The sequence below is a fragment of the Ovis aries genome, chromosome 1 (assembly GCF_016772045.2).
Source record: "Ovis aries strain OAR_USU_Benz2616 breed Rambouillet chromosome 1, ARS-UI_Ramb_v3.0, whole genome shotgun sequence".
Taxonomy (NCBI): Eukaryota; Metazoa; Chordata; class Mammalia; order Artiodactyla; family Bovidae; genus Ovis; species Ovis aries.
In genome coordinates this window covers 178225195-178243573 of record NC_056054.1, presented here as the reverse complement: position 1 = coordinate 178243573, position 18379 = coordinate 178225195, and the positions used below count along the sequence as shown (strand labels likewise).

Below are 18379 nucleotides of genomic sequence, written 5' to 3'. Positions count from 1 at the left end.
GATGTGGAAATCTTAGTGGGAGTCTTTATTTGGAAAATGTTGCATTGTGATAGTTCTGGCCTTGTTCAGTTGTTGAGCACATATCCCTTTGTGAACCAGTTCACTCTACTTTGTTACAGTGCTTCAGAGCAATATGTGCTTCCAGGTGGCAGCTTGCCAAGTGCCTTTGTTCAGAAGGCAATGGCTGAGAGTATACAATTCTCAACTGTTAACTCTTGATGGAAAAGAAACTCAAAACGCTTAATCTGTTGATGAAAGATGTGTAATCTATGAATTTAGAGGATAACACATGAATATCTTTTCCTCAGATATATTCCTAATTTAGCATGTTATCAAAAGTATAGTTTCCTATCAGGTAAAAAGTAAAGCTGGGTTTTGTCAGTCTGAGATCTCTGAAGTGAAGAAAAGTAAAAAGCACATGAATTCTATTTCAGGTAGTCTTCAAATACAGTATTCTCATTTTTGTCCAGATAAGAGCACCCATTTATTTTTCTGGGGTTGACAAGAGGAATTAAGTGAACTACTGGATCCTGAAATACACATGCCCATAGCCTGGATTTGTGAAAAGCAGCCAATAATACCAAACAGCTTGAATGAGTGGTTCGTGCCACTCACTGTTAGATGTAGACTGAGGGGTTGCCACTGTCTTGGAACTATAGATAACATGAGCATTGCCAATAGGATGTGTGTGCCTTAGAGAAACATTGAGCTGGTGTGATATTGAAACAACCAGGAGTTTTTGGTCCAAACCAGATTTACTGTTGAAAGCCTGTTACGCATAATATGAGCATTCATTTCTATTTTTGAAGCTATATAGCAACTTGGAAGACTCTATGTAATTCTAATTGAGTCATCAATAAAAATTAAGCTCTTAATGTTTCTAAGTGCAGTGGAACATAGGAAAAAAATTCAGGAATTTGTTAAAAGACAGTCCAGTATAGCAGATTCTATGGCAGGTACATATACTAACCAAGAATCAGTCCTTATGGAGGATTTTTACCTATTTTTTGTTCTTTTGCTTCAGTATTTTTATATTCTTCACAGTCTCATTTTCTAACATACTCTCAAAAACTTATAGGCAATAAAAAAGCCATTTCCCACTCATTTAAATATGTGCAGCAATGTCCTTATTTATATATTAAAATACTTGGGCTAATAAGAACTTGTACTCTTTAAGAAGTCTTAACATGCAAATATTAAATCGGGATAAGTCAAGCATTCTTAAAATTGTAGAGAGCCTTGTGTTGAATAGACACCAGCTTGCGTGAATGAATGTTTTTTTAATATACTTGATTTAAGATTCTGTCTTCTATATATTTTCTGAGGAGTTACTTTCTTAATAAAATGGGTAATTACAATGTTAGCTTAAATGAGAACTATTTACCAATCTATTTTCCTTAGCTAAAAACCTTTAGGTATCTTCTAATTTTCTTGAAATTTGTACAAGCTGTCATTCCAACAATAGAATATGACTACACAAGACACTTCACGATGTAACAAAGAGAGCATAGAATCTATCCTAATTATTGGTTCTGATTTTTAAGGAATTAACCCATAGATGTGACCATTGACCATATTCACCAGTATGTACAATTTCTCTAATAAAGAGACTTATGTTTATGCATTAAATAAAAAAAGTTCCACTACCAGCCTTATTTGTTTAATAAAAGTGAGTGTAAAGAGATTGTTTTTCTTGCTTCTTATCAAAAAGGTGGTAATAGCATTTTTCTTAATAATAATTCTTTTTAAGTGTAGAAATATACAGAATGATAAGAGTATTTTTGGTTCACATTTATGAGGAAGGTATTTAAATGTGTATATGTGTGTGAGAGCTGGGACTAGAAAATACTGCATAGACTCCCTCTCCCTTCTTTTCTCTTGCTCTTTGTTCTTTTGTTTTCCCTCTATCTCCCTAAGTCTCCTATCAGCAAATAGTTAACATTGATGAAGTACTTACTGTGCACCAGGAAATTAAGTGGTGTTGCTTATTTTGTTAAGTTAATACTTCCAGAGTAATTCTGGATTCAAGAATATTTTTCTTACTGTGATTGCCTGTGTGTGCGTGTGCTCACATACACGCTTAGTTGTGTCCATCCAACTGTTTGTGACCCCATGGACTATAGCCCACCAGGTTCCTCTGTCCATGGGATTTCCCAGGCAGGAATACTGGAGTGGGTTGTCATTTCCTCTCCAGGGGATAGAATATTAAAATTTCAATTGAATTAAGTTTAATTAACATTAAAATGAAGTTAATATTAAAGTTTAAAGAAGTCCCTTTGTTTGTACAGTTTATAGATCTGGGTCTGGGAGTTCAGAGAGAGTAAGTGTGCAAGAACACTCACAGAGCCAAGGAGTAGAAGCCAGGTCCTTTGAGAACTCCATTTACATTCTCTTTGTCACTGCTTCATTGCCCTTGTCCCTGTTTTTTTCATCCCTGCACATACCAGGAGTGGCTGACTGCGTTTAAGGAACGTTAGTTTCTAGGTTTGTTTTTTTTTCCCTACCTTCAGTGCCCCTTTATCTTTCTGCCTTTTCCAATTGTAACCCAGTTTTTGTGTTTTAAGGAAATCTCCATAATGAAAATAATGACTGAATAGCCTGCTTGCTCATGTATGCCACCAGGTTACTCTTTAATTTAAATTAATCTTCAGCTGATGTTGGACTTCCCTAGTGGCTCAGACGGTAAAGAATCTGCTTGCAATGTGGGTGACCTGGATTTTATCCCTGGGTTGGAAGGATCCCCTGGAGGAGGGCATGCCAACCCACTCCAGTATTCTTGCCTGGAGAATCCCCATGGACAGAGGAGCCTGGTGGGCTGCAGTCCATGCGGTCGCAAAGAGTCAGATATGACTGAGCAACTAAGCACTCCACTGATTTTACTGAAATATCCTATTTTTTAATACCTTTGCTAAGTCATTTCAGTCGTGTCTGACTCTGTAAATGATATGTAATAATAGGTATTATACTGTCAACATTTTCTCTTATTGTAAGTATATATCTTCTCAAATATTATTTTAAATCTTATTTTAAGCTAATAGTCATTTATTTCAGTCACCACTAGGTGGCATAAATGATTTTGTTGGTCAAACCTTATTAGTTTCAGAATTTTTTTTCCTATTGAAATCTTGGTATGGATGCCTAGTATATAAAATAGGGTTTCCCTGGTGGCTCAGTTGGTAAAGAATCTACCCGCAGTGCAGGAGTGGGGAATACCCCCGGAGAAGGAAATGACAACCCCAAAATAACAATGGATATGTTAATGGTATAAATGTGTCATTTAATGAGTTTAGGTTTCTAGCACTCAAGAAAAATGGGGTTGGTTTGATGAACAGTGAAGTTGTTGATGAACTTAGAATTGGGATTCAGATTATGTGCGACAGTCTTATAAGCCCTCATATCTAGTTTATTTTTTATATTCATGTCATTTTTAAATGTCTGATTTGCATATGTAGTAGTAAATGGTGATAGTGTTTTTTTTCTTTTCTAACTTTTTTTTGGAAATAATTTTATATTTTAAGAAGAATTTCAAGTCCTGTACATCCTTCACCTCGTTTCCTCTAATGTTAATATCTTGCATAACCATGATACACTTAGCAAAACTAAGAAATTAATGTTGATACAATACTATTAAGTAAACTACAGATTTCTTTGAGCTGTTTGTGCATTTTTTTCCTTGCCTCTTTTATGGTAGTGATATATAATATTACATTTTTTCATGTGCCTTTTGGCCATCTGCTTTTCCTCTGGAAAAATTGTCTATTCAGTTCTGTGCAGTTTTAAATTAGATTTTTTTTTTGATGGTGAGTTGCATAGGTTATTAATTTATGTTGAATATTAACCCCTTATCAGTCACATTATTTGCAAATATTTTCTCCCATTTAGTAGGCTGTATCTTTTGTTGGTGGTTTTCTTTGTGGAATAGCCATTTTAGAGAGGAAACTGGTAGTAAGTGGTCACATTAAGTGTGTCTCCTCAGGTTCAGTAATTTTGCTGAAGTGGCTAACAGAACTCAGGGAAACACTTAACATTTATCAGTTTCTAAAGGATATGATGAAGAGCACACATGAGCAGCTAGATGAAGAGTGAGGTCTGGAAAAGTCCCGGTACAGAAGCTTCTGTTGCTGTGGAATTGGAGTGCATCACCCTCTCAGAGTGGATGTATTTGCCAACCTGGAAGATCTCCAAACACCATACTTTTGGGAGTACTGTTCCTTACGTAGGCATGATCAATAGTTAACTCTGTTTCTAGCCCTCTTTCTTCTCTGGAGGATGGGGAGGTGGGACTGAAAATTCTACACTTCTAAGCATGGCTTGGTCTTTCTGGTTATGAGTACAATCCAAGAGCCCACTCAAAATTATCTTGACAGAACAGAAGATGTTCTTAGTGCTCTTATCACTTTGGAGTTGAAGGATTTTAGGAATACTGTCAGGAACTGAGGATAGAGTCCTATGTATATATATACACACAACATATATTGATTATTAAAGGGAACATACAGGAGGATGCTTGTTAACTGTTCTGTTTCTGGTGACAGGACTTGGAAGTAATATGGGAAATAGTCATTGGTTGAGATACCAGGTCCTGTACAGCCATTAAATACATAATAGATACACATGAAACAGCATGGCTAGATCTTAAACATAGTTGTACATTTAGTAAGTGTCAGTTATTTCCTTTGTAATTTCCTCTTTCATTTTTATTTTGTTCCTATTTAATCTCAGATATGTCTAAAGCATACTTTGGCATTGCCTTTCTTTGGAATTGGAATGAAAACTGACCTTTTCCAGTCCTGTGGCCACTGCTGAGTTTTCCAAATTTGCTGACATATTGAGTGCAGCACTTTCACAGCATCATCTTTCAGGATTTGAAATGGCTCAACTGGAATGCCATCACCTCCACTAGCGTTGTTTGTAGTGATGCTTTCTAAGGCCCACTTGACTTCACATTCCAGGATGTCTGGCTCTAGATGAGTGATCACACCATCATGATTATCTGGGTCGTGAAGATGTTTTTTGTACAGTTCTGTGTATTCTTGCCACGTCTTCTTAATATCTTCTGCTTCTGTTAGGTCCATACCATTTGTGTCCTTTATCGAGCCCATCTTTGCATGAAAATTTCCCTTGGTATCTCTCATTCTGATATTCAAGCTGGTTTTAGAAAAGGCAGAGGAACCAGAGATCAAATTGCCAACATCTGCTGGATCATCGAAAAAGCCAGAGAGTTCCAGAAAAATATCTATATCTGCTTTATTGACTGCCAAAGCCTTTGACTGTGTGGATCACAATAAACTGTGGAAAATTCTGAGAGAGATGGGAATACCAGACCACCTGACCTGCCTCTTGAGAAATCTATGCAGGTCAGGAAGCAACAGAACTGGACATGGAACAACAGACTGGTTTCAGATAGGAAAAGGAGTACTTCAAAGCTGTATATTGTCACCCTGCTTATTTAACATATATGCAGAGTACATCATGAGAAACACTGGACTGGAAGAAACAGGCTGGAATCACGATTGCTGGGAGAAATATCAATAACCTCAGATGACAGCACCCTTATGGCAGAAAGTGAAGAGGGAACTAAAGAGCCTCTTGATGAAAGTGAAAATGGAGAGAGAAAAAGTTGGCTTAAATCTCAACATTCAGAAAATGAAGATCATGGGATCCGGTCCCATCACTTCATGGGAAATAGATGGGGAAACAGTGTCAGACTTTATTTTTTGGGGCTCCAAAATCACTGCAGATGGTGATTGCAGCCATGAAATTAAAAGATGCTTACTCCTTGAAAGTTATGACCAACCTAGATAGTATATTCAAAATCAGAGACATTACTTTGCCAACTAAGGTCCGTGTAGTCAAGGCTATGGTTTTCCAGTGGTCATGTATGGATGTGAGAGTTGGACTGTGAAGAAGGCTGAGCGCTGAAGAATTGATGCTTTTGAACTCTGGTGTTGGAGAAGTCTCTTGAGAGTCCCTTGGACTGCAAGGAGATCAGCCCTGGGATTTCTTTGGAAGGAATGATGCTAAAGCTGAAACTCCAGTCCTTTGGCCACCTCATGCGAAGAGTTGACTCATTGGAGAGGACTCATGCTGGGAGGGATTGGGGGCAGGAGGAGAAAGGAACAACAGAGGATGAGATGGCTGGATGGCATCACTGAGTTGATGGACGTGAGTCTGAGTGAACTCCGAGAGTTGGTGATGGACAGGGAGGCCTGGTGTGCTGCGATTCATGGGGTTGCAAAGAGGCGGACACGACTGAGCGACTGAACTGAACTGAACTGATGTCTAAAGCAAAACTGGTTTTATATTCACTGCCAAACAGCACCTACTGTAACCAAAATGCTAACATGAAAACCCATTCACTTTCAATTCTATCCACTTGACATCATTGCTACCTACCCAGCTGCCAAGCCAAAACCCTGAGTCATCCTCTTGCCCTCCGTCCACCCCATCCCACTGATAAATTTCATGTCTCTCAGAAAATGAGTCCTGTCTTCTACTTCAACAACTTGTCTGGTGCCTGGAACTCTGTGTATTAAACCAGCAACTCAAGGTTTTATTGTAGGAGATTGATTCATGGATCACACTTAGAGAAACTAAAGAAACACACTCTGTTGCTCTTAGCTGAGTGAACTTCCTTTTTTGATAAATTTTGGGGCTTAAGAGGGAAAAATTAGAGGAAGATACTTTGAGAGGTTTTTCAACAAGTTACTTTTGTGATTCCTTTATTAACAGTTTACCAACTGGTTGTAAAAGGTGATAACCTTCCAGATTTATCTCCCAGTATAGCTGATAGCATGGAAGTTTAGAAAACAGGAAGTAGCTAAGAGCTGTCTTTGGAGCCGATATTTTAATTCTGTGGTAATTTTCTGGGATGTTGGTTGGTTCCCTTGTCACTGAGCATCCAGGTTCCTCACCTACAAAGGGAGCATAGCATTTTCTAGCCATAGAGTTGTTAGGAGGGTTGAAGGAAATGATGTATGTAAAGCATTTAGCATAGTGCTTGACCTCTTTGCTGCTGCTAGTGTGGTGATGATAGTGATTATAAATAACTGTTCCCACTCTAGAACTTGCAGTTTTGATGAAAGAATGATCACATCCAGCAGAGGGCAGTGGAACAGCACAAGGTTAAGCATTTAAGCATTCTGGAGATGGCAGTTATCAAAAATCATGTCTTTCTCTTAGGTTTTTTTTTTTTAATGGGGAAAGGAGGTGTATGATATGGTTAGCCTCCTTTATGTTTGAGATCCTCACCACTTAGTTTATTGAAAAACAAGGCATCCAGTTTGTCCAGTGTTTGCTTGCAGTTACTTGCTGTCTTCCCTGCCCTTCATATCTACCTTTCAGAATTAGGGGAGTGGATTAATTTTGTTTGTTTGTTTTAAAGTGTACTATGTGATGATTTGAGATATGAATAGTTTGTGAAGTATTCTCACAATTGAAACAACATATCCATCATTTCACATACTTTTTTTTTGATGACGATGCTCAAGATTGATTTTCTTACCTAAATTTCAGTCGTGCAGTGCTATCAACTATAATTACCACACTATAATTAGATCTTATACCTTACTCATAACTGAAAGTTTATATATCCTTTCACCCGCCCCTCCCCTCCCGTTTTCTCTCAGCCCCTGGAAATCACCATTCTACTCTGTTTCTGCTCAGTTTCTAAAGGATATGATGAAGAGCACACATGAGCAGCGAGATGAAGAGTGAGGTCTGGAAAAGTCCCGGTACAGAAGCTTCTGTTGCTGTGGAGTTGGGGTGCATCGTCCTCTCAGAGTGGATGTTATCTGCCAACCTAGAAGATACCTAAACACTATACTGTTGGGATTACTGTTCCTTACATAGGCATGATCAATAGTTAACTCTGTTTCTAGCCCTTTTTTGTTTTTTTTTTTAAAGTTTCTACATGTAACGGGTAACATGAAGTATTAGTCTTCTGTCTAGCTTATTTCTGGTGAAATGCCTTGATTAATCCATGTTGTAAATGACAGGACTACCTATTTTAAGGCTGAATAATGTTCCAGTGTATATATACATCATATTTTCTTTATCCGCATCCTTTGAAGGATACCTGGGTTGTTTCACAATCTTGGCTATTGTGAATAACGTGAGTACAGATATCTCCTTGAAATAATAATTTTACTTCTTTGGAAATATAGCAAGAAATGGGATTGCTGGATCATGAGGTCGTACTATTTAATTTATTGAGGAATTTCCATACTGTTTTCCATAGTGACTGTACCAGTTTACATCCCCCAACAACACAAGTGTTTCCTTTTCTTCATAACTTTGCCATCATATGTTACCTCTGGTCTTTTTAATAATAGCCACCCTAACAAATGTGAGAGGATACCTCACTGTGGTTTTGATTTGCATTTCCCAGATAATTAGTGATGTTGAGTATCTTTTTATGTACTTGTTAGCCATTTGGATATCTTCTTTGGAAAAAATATCTGTTCAAGTACTTTGCTCATTTTTCAATTAGATTGTGTGTGTGTGTGTGTGTGTGTGTGTGTGTGTGTGTGTGTGTGTTTTGCTATTGAATTTTATCACTGGGGATAATGGGCATCCTTGTCCTTTTCCTGATTTTATAAGAAAAACTTTCAGCTTTTTCTCATTGAATATGATGTTCAGTTTAGTTCAGTCTCTCAGTCGTGTCCAAATCTTTGTGACCCCTTGAATCACAGCATGCCAGGCCTCCCTCTCCATCAGCAACTCCCGGAGTTCACTCAGACTCAGTGTCTATCAAGTCGGTGATGCCATCTAGCCATCTCATCCTCTGTTGTCACCTTCTCCTCTTGCCCCCAGTCCCTCCCAGCATCAGTCTTTTCCAATGAGTCAACTCGTCGCGTGAGTGGCCAAAGTACTAGAGTTTCAGCTTTAGCATCATTCCCTCCAAAGAAATCCCAGGGCTGATCTCCTTCAGAGTGGACTGGTTGGATCTCCTTGAGGTCCAAGGGACTCTCAAGAGTCTTCTCCAACACACGGTTCAAAAGCATCAATTCTTCAGTGCTCAGCCTTCTTCACAGTCCAACTCTCATCCATACATGACCACAGGAAAAACCATAGCCTTGACTAGATGGACCTTAGTTGGCAAAGTAATGTCTCTGCTTTTGAATACGCTATCTAGGTTGGACATAACTTTTCTTCCAAGGACTAAGCGTCTTTTAATTTCATGGCTGCAGTCACCATCTGCTGTGATTTTGGAGCCCCCAGAAATAAAGTCTGGCACTGTTTCCACTGTTTCCCCATTTATTTGCCATGAAGTGATGGGACCGGATGCCATAATCTTCGTTTTCTGAATGTTGAGATTTAAGCCAACTTTTTCACTCTCCACTTTCACTTTCATCAAGAGGCTTTTTAGTTCCTCTTCACTTTCTGCCATAAGGGTGCTGTCATCTGCATATCTGAGTTTACTGATATTTCACCCGGCAATCTTGATTCCAGCTTGTGTTTATTCCAGTCCAGCGTTTCTCATGATGTACTCTGCATATAAGTTAAATAAGCAGGGTGACAATATACAACCTTGATGTACTCTTTTTCCTATTTGGAACCAGTCTGTTGTTCCATGTCCAGTTCTAACTGCTGCTTCCTGACCTGCATACAGATTTCTCAAGAGGCAGGTCAGGTGGTCTGTATTCCCATCTCTTTCAGAATTTTCCACAGTTTATTGTGATCTACTCAGTCAAAGGCTTTGGCATAGTCAATAAAGCAGAAATGGATGTTTTTCTGGAACTCTCTTGCTTTTTCCATGATCCAGCAGATGTTGGCAAATTGATCTCTGGTTCCTCTGCCTTTTCTAAAACCAGCTTGAACATCAGGAAGTTCATGGGTCACGTATTGCTGAAGCCTGGCTTGGAGAATTTTGAGCATTACTTTACTAGTATGTGAGATGACTGCAATTGTGCGGTAGTTTGAGCATTCTTTGGCATTGCCTTTCTTTGGGATTGGAATGAAAATTGACCTTTTCCAGTCATGGCCACTCCTAATTTTCCAAATTTGTTGGCATATTGAGTGCAGTACTTTCACAGCATCATCTTTCAGGATTTGAAATAGCTCCACTGGAATTCCATCGACTCCACTAGCTTTGTTCGTAGTGATGCTTTCTAAGGCCCAGTTGACTTCACATTCCAGAATGTCTGGCTCTAGATGAGTGATCACACCATCATGATGATCTGGGTCGTGAGGATCTTTTTTGTACAGTTCTGTGTATTCTTGCCACGTCTTCTTAATATCTTCTGCTTCTGTTAGGTCCATACCATTTGTGTCCTTTATCGAGCCCATCTTTGCATGAAGTGTTCCCTTGGTATCTCTAATTTTCTTGAAGAGATCGCTAGTCTTTCCCATTCTATTGTTTCCCTCTATTTCTTTGCATTGATTGCTGAGGAAGGCTTTCTTATCTCTTCTTGCTATTCTTTGGAACTCTGCATTCAGATGCTTATATCTTTCCTTATCTCCTTTGCTTTTCGTTTCTCTTCTTTTCATAGCTATTTGTAAGGCCTCCCCAGACCACCATTTTGCTTTTTTGCATTTCTTTTCCATGGGGATGGTCTTGATCCCTGTCTCCTATACAATGTCACGAACCTCATTCCATAGTTCGTCAGGCACTCTATCAGATCTAGGCCCGTTAATCTATTTCTCTCTTCTACTGTATAATCATGAGTGATTTGATTTAGGTCATACCTGAATGGTCTAGCGGTTTTCTCTACTTTCTTCAATTTAAGTCTGAATTTGGTAATCAGGAGTTCATGATCTGACCCACAGTCAGCTCCTGGTCTTGTTTTTGTTAACTGTATAGAGCTTCTCCATCTTTGGCTGCAAAGAATATAATCAATCTGATTTTGGTGTTGACCATCTGGTGATGTCCATGTGTAGAGTCTTCTCTTACATTGTTGGAAGAGGGTGTTTACTATGAGCAGTGCATTTTCTTGGCAAACTCTATTAGTCTTTGCCCTGCTTCATTCCGCATTCCAGGGCCAAATTTGCCTGTTACTCCAGGTGTTTCTTGACATCCTACTTTTGCATTCCAGTCCCCTATAATGAAAAGGACATATTTTTTGGGTGTTAGTTCTAAAAGGTCTTGTAGGTCTTCATAGAACCGTTCAACTTCAGCTTCTTCAGCGTTACTGGTTGGGGCATAGACTTGGATAACTGTGATATTGAATGGTTTGTCTTGGAAATGAACAGAGATCATTCTGTCGTTTTGAGATTGCATCCAAGTACTGCATTTTGGACTCTTTTGTTGACCATGGTGGCTACTCCATTTCTTCTGAGAGATTCCTGCCCGCAGTAGTAGATATAATGGTCATCTGAGTTAAATTCACCCATTCCAGTCCGTTTTAGTTCACTGATTCCTAGAATGTCGACGTTCACTCTTGCCATCTCTTGTTTGACCACTTCCAATTTGTCTTGATTCATGGACCTGACATTCCAGGTTCCTATGCAATATTGCTCTTTACAGCATCAGTCCTTGCTTCTCTCACCAGTCACATCCACAGCTGGGTATTGTTTTTGCTTTGGCTCCATCCCTACATTCTTTCTAGAGTTATTTCTCCACTGACCTCCAGTAGTATATTGGGCACATACTGACCTGGGGAGTACCTCTTTCAGTATCCTACCATTTTGCCTTTTCATACTGTTCATGGGGTTCTCAAGGCAAGAATACTGAAGTGGCTTGCCATTCCTTTCTCCAGTGGACCACATTCTGTCAGACCTCTCCACCATGACCTGCCCGTCTTGGGTTGCCCCACGGGCATGGCTTAGTTTCATTGAGTTAGGCAAGGCTGTGGTCCTAGTATGATTAGATTGACTAGTTTTCTGTGAGTATGGCTTCAGTGTGTCTGCCCTCTGATGCCCTCTTGCAATACCTCCCATCTTACTTGGGTTTCTCTTACCTTGGCCGAGGAGTATCTCTTCATGGCTGCTCCAGCAAAGCACAGCCGCTGATCCTTACCTTGGATGAGGGGTATCTCCTCACCACCACCCTTCCTTACTTTTAATGTGGGATAGCTCCTCTAGGCCCTCCTGTGCCCGCGCAGCTACCGTTCCTTGAATGTTAACTGTAGGCTTATCCATAAATGGATTTTATTATTTTGGAATACCTTCTATCCCAACATAATTTGTTGAGAGTTTTTACCATGTACTTAATTTGTTGAGAGTTTTTACCATGAAAGGATGCTAAATTCTGTCAGATGTTTTTCTACATATATTGAGATGGTCATGTGATTTTTATCCTTCATTTTGTTAATGCAATGTAGCATATTTATTGATTTGTATATGTTGAGCCATCGTTGCATCCTCGGAATAAATCCCACTTGATCATGGCATCTGGTCCCATCACTTCATGGGAAATAGATGGGGAAACAGTGCAAACAGTGTCAGACTTTATTTTTTTGGGCTCCAAAATCACTGCAGATGGTGACTGCAGCCATGAAATTAAAAGACGCTTACTCCCTTGGAAGAAAAGTTATGACCAACCTAGACAGCATATTCAAAAGCAGAGACATTACTTTGCCAACTAAGGTCCATCTAGTCAAGGCTATGGTTTTTCCAGTGGTCATGTATGGATGTGAGAGTTGGACCGTGAAGAAGGCTGAGTGCCGAAGAATTGATGCTTTTGAACTGTGGTGTTGGAGAAGACTCTTGAGAGTCCCTTGGACTGCAAGGAGATCCAACCAGTCCATTCTGAAGGAGATCAGCCCTGGGATTTCTTTGGAAGGAATGATGCTAAAGCTAAAGCTCCAGTACTTTGGCCACCTCATGCGATAAGTTGACTCATTGGCAAAGACTCTGATGCTGGGAGGGATTAGGGGCAGAAGGAGAAGGGGATGACAGAGGATGAGATGGCTGGATGGCATCACTGACTTGATGGATGTGAGTCTGAGTGAACTCCAGGAGTTGGTGATGGACGGGGCGGCCAGGCGTGCTGCGATTCATGGGGTTGCAAAGAGTTGGACATGACTGAGCGACTGAACTGACCGACTGATCATGGTGTATGATTCCTTTATTGTACTGTTGAAATTGGTTTGCTGGTATTTTGTTGAGGATTTTTGCATCTTGCTCTAAGAATTCTTGTCATGTTCTCGTCTGGTTCTGATATTAGGATATTGCTGGCCTTGTAAGTTTGAAAATGTTTGTTCTTCAAATTTTTGGAAGATTTTGACAAGGATTAGTATTAATTTTTCTTTAAATGTTTGGTAGAATTCACTAATGAAACCATCATCGTGGATTTTTCTTTGTTGGAAGATTTTGATTACTGATTCCATTTTCTTATCATTCTGTTCAGAATTTCTCTTCATGATTCAATGTTGGTAGATTGTATGTTTCTAGTAATTCATCTGTTTCTTCTAGTGTCTCTATTTGTCGGCATATATTATTCATAGTAGTTTTCTACGATCCTTAGTGTTCCTGTGTTATCAGTTGTAATGTCTATTTCTGATTTTGTGTCTTCTCCTTTTTCTTCGTCTAGTTAAAGTTTCTTTGGTCTTTGCTATTGTCTTTCTAGTCTCTGTTTCTCCTGCTCTGATGTTTGTTATTTCCTTCCTTTTGCTAAATTTGAACTTAGTTCTTCTTTTTCTAGTTCCTTCAGGTATAAAATTAGGTTGTTTATTTGTACTCTTTCTTTTTTTTTATGTAGCCATTTATCAGTAAAAAATTTCTTCTTCATGTTGCCTTTCCTGCATCCATAGTTTTTAGCATGCTATGTTTTCATTTTTGTTTGTCTGAAGGTACTTTTAAACTTTTCTTCTTGTTTTCTTTTTAACCCAATCACCATTCGAGAGAGTGTTGTTTAGTTTCCACTTATTTGTGAATTTTCCAGATGCCTTGCCTGTTGTTGATCTAGTTTTATTCCAAGTGATTATAAAAATTACTTGGAATGGTTTCAGTTTTATTCAATTTGTTGACTTTGTTTTGTGACCTAACAAGATCTCTCTTGGGCAGTGTGTTCCATCCTCATTGAGAAGGATGTGTATTCTTCTGCTGTTGTATAGAAGGTCCTGTATATGAACTTTCATTGATCTAGAGTGTTCACGTCAGCTGTTTCTTTATTGATTTTCTGGATAGATGTTCTACTCACAGGTGTAAGCAGGATGTTAAAGTCCCCTACTGTTGTTATACTGCTGTCAGATGCAAGGGTTTATTTCTGGGCTTTCTATCTTGTCCCATTGGTCTGTGTCTCTGTTCTTCTGCCAGTACCATATTGTCTTGATGACTATAGCTTTGTGGTATAATCTGAAGTCAGGAAGGTTGATTCCTCCAGCTCCGTTCTTCTTTCTCGGACTGCTTTGGCTATTCAGGGTCTTTTGTGTTGCCATATGAATTGTGAAATTTTTTGTTCTAATGCTGTGAAAAACGCCATTGGTAATTTGATAGGGATCACAAAGAAGCTGTAGATTGCATTTGGTAGTATAGTCATTTTCACAATATTGATTCTTCCTATCCAGGAACATGGAATATCGCTCCATCTGTTTATGTCCTCTTTGATTTCTTTCATTAGTGTCTTATAATTTTCTGTGTACAGTTCTTTTGTCTCCTTAGGTAATTTTACTCCTAGATATTACACTGGAGTGGGTTGCCATTTCCTTCTCCAACGCATGAAAGTGAAAGTGAAGATGCTTAGTCATGTCCTACTCTTAGCGACCCCATGGACTGCAGCCTACCAGGCTCATCCGTCCATGGGATTCTCCCAGCAAGAGAACTGGAGTGGGTTGCCATTACCTTCTCCATTTATTGCCATATCATTGTTCATAATAGTCTCTTATAATCCTGTGCATTTCTGCATTGTCTGCTGTAACCTCTCCTTTTTCATTTCTAATTTTGTTGATTTGATTCTTCTCTCTTTTGTTCTTGATGAGTCTGGCTAAAGGTTTGTCAGTTTTGTTTATCTTCTCAAAGAATCAGCTTTTAGTTTTATTAATCTTTACTCTTGTTTCTTTCATTGTCTTTTATTTCTGCTGGAATCTTTATGATTTCTTCTACTAATTGGTTTTTTTTTTTTTGTTCTGTTTTCAGTTGTTTTAGGTGTAAAGTTAGGTTATCTATTTTATTTTTTTCTTGTTTCTTGAGGTAGAATTGTATTGCTATAAACTTCCCTTTTAGAACTGCTTTTGCTGCATCCCCTAGGTTTTGAGTTGTCGTGTTTTCATTGTCATTTGTTTCCTAAAATTTCTTATGATTTCCCTTTTGATTTCTTCAGGAATCTGTAGATTATTTAGAAATGTGTTGTTTAAACTCCATGTGTTTGTGTTTCTTACTTTTTTTTTTCTTGTAATTAATATCCTGGAGAATGTTCCATGTGCACTTGAGAAGAAGGTGTACTCTTCTGCTTTTGGATGGGATGTCCGAAGATATCAATGAGATCCATCTCACCTAATGTATCATTTAAGACTTGTGTTTCCTTATTAATTTTGTTTTGATGATCTATCCATTGGTGTGAGTGGGGTGTTAAATTCTCTTACTATTATTGTGTAACTGTCAGTTTCTCCTTTTATGTCTGTTAGTGTTTGTCTTACGTGTTGATGTGCTGCTATGTTGGGTGCATAGATTTTTAGAATTGTTATGTCTTCCCCTTGGATTGACCCCTTGATCATTATGTAGTGTCCTTCCTTATCGCTTTATTTTAAGGTTTATTTTGTCTGATATGAGGATTGCTACTCCAGCTTTCTTTTACTTCCCATTTGCATGGAATATATTTTTCCATTCTCTCACTTTTAGTCTATATGTGTCCTTAGGTCTGAAGTGGGTTTCTTGTAGACATACCTGGCATGGTATATGGGTCTTGTTTTTGTATCTATTCCGCCAGTCTGTGTCTTTTGGAGCATTTAATCCATTTACATTTAAAGTAATTATTGATATATATGTTCCTATTGTTATTTTCTTAATTGTTTGGGGTTGATCTTGTAGACCTTTTTTCTTCTCTTCTCTTGTGTTCCTTGACTATATAAATTCATTTAACATTTGTTGTAAAGCTGGTTGTTGGTACTGAATTCTCTTAACTTTTGCTTGTCTGAAAAGCTTTTTATTTATCCAGCAATTGTGAATGAGATCCTTGCCAGGTACAGTAATCTTGATTATAGATTTTCCCCTCTCATTACTTTAAATATATCCTGCCATTCCTTCTGGCCTGCAGAGTTTCTGCTGAAAGATCAGCTGTTAAACATATGGGGTTTCCTTTGTATATTACTTGTTGCTTCTCCTTTGCTGCTTTTAATACTCTTTCTTTGTGTTTAGTCTTTGTTAGTTTGATTAGTATGTGTCTTGGCGTGTTTCTCCTTGGGTTTACCCTGTATGGGATTCTTTATGCCTCCTGGACTTGATTGACTATTTCCTTTTCCATATTGGGGAAATTTTCAACTATAATTTCTTTAAAAGTTTTCTCATACCCTTTCTTTTTCTCTTCTTCTGGGACCCCTATAATTCGAATGTTGGTACATTTGATGTGGTCCCAGAGGTCTCTGAGACTGTCCTCAGTTCTTTTCATTCTTTTTACTTTATTCTGCCCTTCAGAAGTAATTTCCACCATTTTATCTTCCAGCTCACTGATTCGTCCTTCTACTTCAGGTGCTATTGATTCCTTCTAGAGTGTTTTCGACTTCAGTAATTGTGCTGTCTCTGTGTGTTTCTTCTTTAATTCTTCTAGGTCTTTGTTAATTGATTCTTGCATTTTCTCCATTTTGTTTTCAGGGGTTTTGATCATCTTTACTATCATTATTCTGAATTCTTTTCCAAGTAGTTTGCCTATTTCTTCTTCATTTATTTGGACTTTTGTGTTTCTAGTTTGTACTTCATTTGTGTAGTATTTCTCTGTCTTTTCACTATTATTTTTTTTTAACTTATTGTGTTTGAGGTCTCCTTTTCCCAGGCTTCAAGGAAAGTTGAATTCTTTCCTTGAAGAAGGTTGAATTCCTTCTTCCTTTTGGTTTCTGCCCTCCTAAGGTTGGTCCGGTGGTTTGTGTGAGCTTGTAGTGAGATTTGTGTAAAATTTTTGTTTGTTTGTTTGTTTGTTATTCCTCTGATGGGCAAGGCTGAGTGAGGCGATAATCCTGTCTGCTGATGATTGGGTTGTATTTTTGTTTTGTTTGTTGTTTAGATGAGGCATCCTGCACAGGGTGCTTCTGGTGGTTGGGTGTTGCTGGGTCCTATATTCAAGTGGTTTCCTTTGTGTGAGTTATCACTATTTGATACTCCCTAGTTCTCTGGAAGTCTAGGGTCTTGGAGTCAGTGCTCCCACTCCAAAGCTCAGGGCTCGATCTCTGGTCAGGAATGAAGATTGCACAAGTGGTTTGTTATGGCATTAAGTGAGATTAAAACAAATATCCAAAAAGGAGAAACCAAAGATGAACCTCAGACAAATGGCAGTTACAAAATCAGGCAAATAATACTTAAAATAATGGAATATACACATATACGTATACACCCATGAGCAAAGTCAAAACAGTCCAACAAAAATAAAAGTACAATAGATTGACACGGCAAAAAAAGGAAGCCAAAAATTATATCTACCAGTTAAGAACAAAACTAACTAAAGCACAAACTGGAAAACAAAACTAAATCAAGGTGCCAATTGGGGAATAAAGCAGTGAAAATAAAAGTAATAATTATGTTGAGAGGAAAGGAAAGAAAGAATAGATATGCAAAATTAAATAGAAGAAGATTTATATGCATTAAAGATTACAAGGGGGAAAGAACAGTAGGAAAAGCAAACAAAGGAATAAATGTAGAAAAAATAATAATCGGTTTAAAAAATTTAAAAAAGAGAGAGAGAAAAAAAAAGGAAAACTCCACAGAACTGCAAAAGCCCAACACAGAGGCAGAGGTTTGTAACAATTAAAAAAGTGATAGCAAAAAGCTTAATTGGATTTCATAGTGCCAATAAAATCAACAACTACAACAGAGGGTGAAGAAAAAGGGGGAAAAAATCCAAAAGAATCTACAGAACAAGTCAAAAAATAAGAATAATAAATGTTTTTTGAGTCACTGCTATCAGAGGCCTTTCCCTCGCTGAAAGTCACAGTCCACCTTACCTCCCTTGGATACCCTCCAACACTTTGCTGATCTCTGGACCTGCTTTGGGGGCAACTCAGATTCTAACCTGAGTCCTACTCCTACGTGTTCTTGCCTTCAATGTCCGCAGCTCTCAGAACTAGTGGATTTTCCTTTGTGGGAGCTCTTGATGACCTTTTATATATTCCATAGACCAAGAGTCTGCCTAGTTGATCATATGGATTTAATCTGCAGCTTGTACAGCTGTTTGGAAGGTTTTGGGTCTTCTTCCTTAGCCACACTGTGCTTGGGTTTCAATTATGGTTTTATTTCTACCACTACATGTGTGTTGTCCACTGGGGTTTGCTCCTGAGGCTACCCTGGAGGACTT

General features: G+C 38.4%; 1 protein-coding gene across 1 annotated transcript in view; it reads left to right on the top strand.

Moving 5' to 3' along the window:
* The window catches only part of ATG3 (autophagy related 3), a 34431-nt gene extending 32747 nt beyond the window's left edge, over nt 1–1684 (top strand). The window contains exon 12 of the mRNA XM_004002919.6: nt 1416–1684. Within this exon, the coding sequence (XP_004002968.1) occupies nt 1416–1497 (82 nt within the window). The 3' untranslated portion in view covers nt 1498–1684. The remainder of the gene's footprint in view (nt 1–1415) is intronic.
* Nucleotides 1685–18379: the final 16695 nt, after the last annotated feature.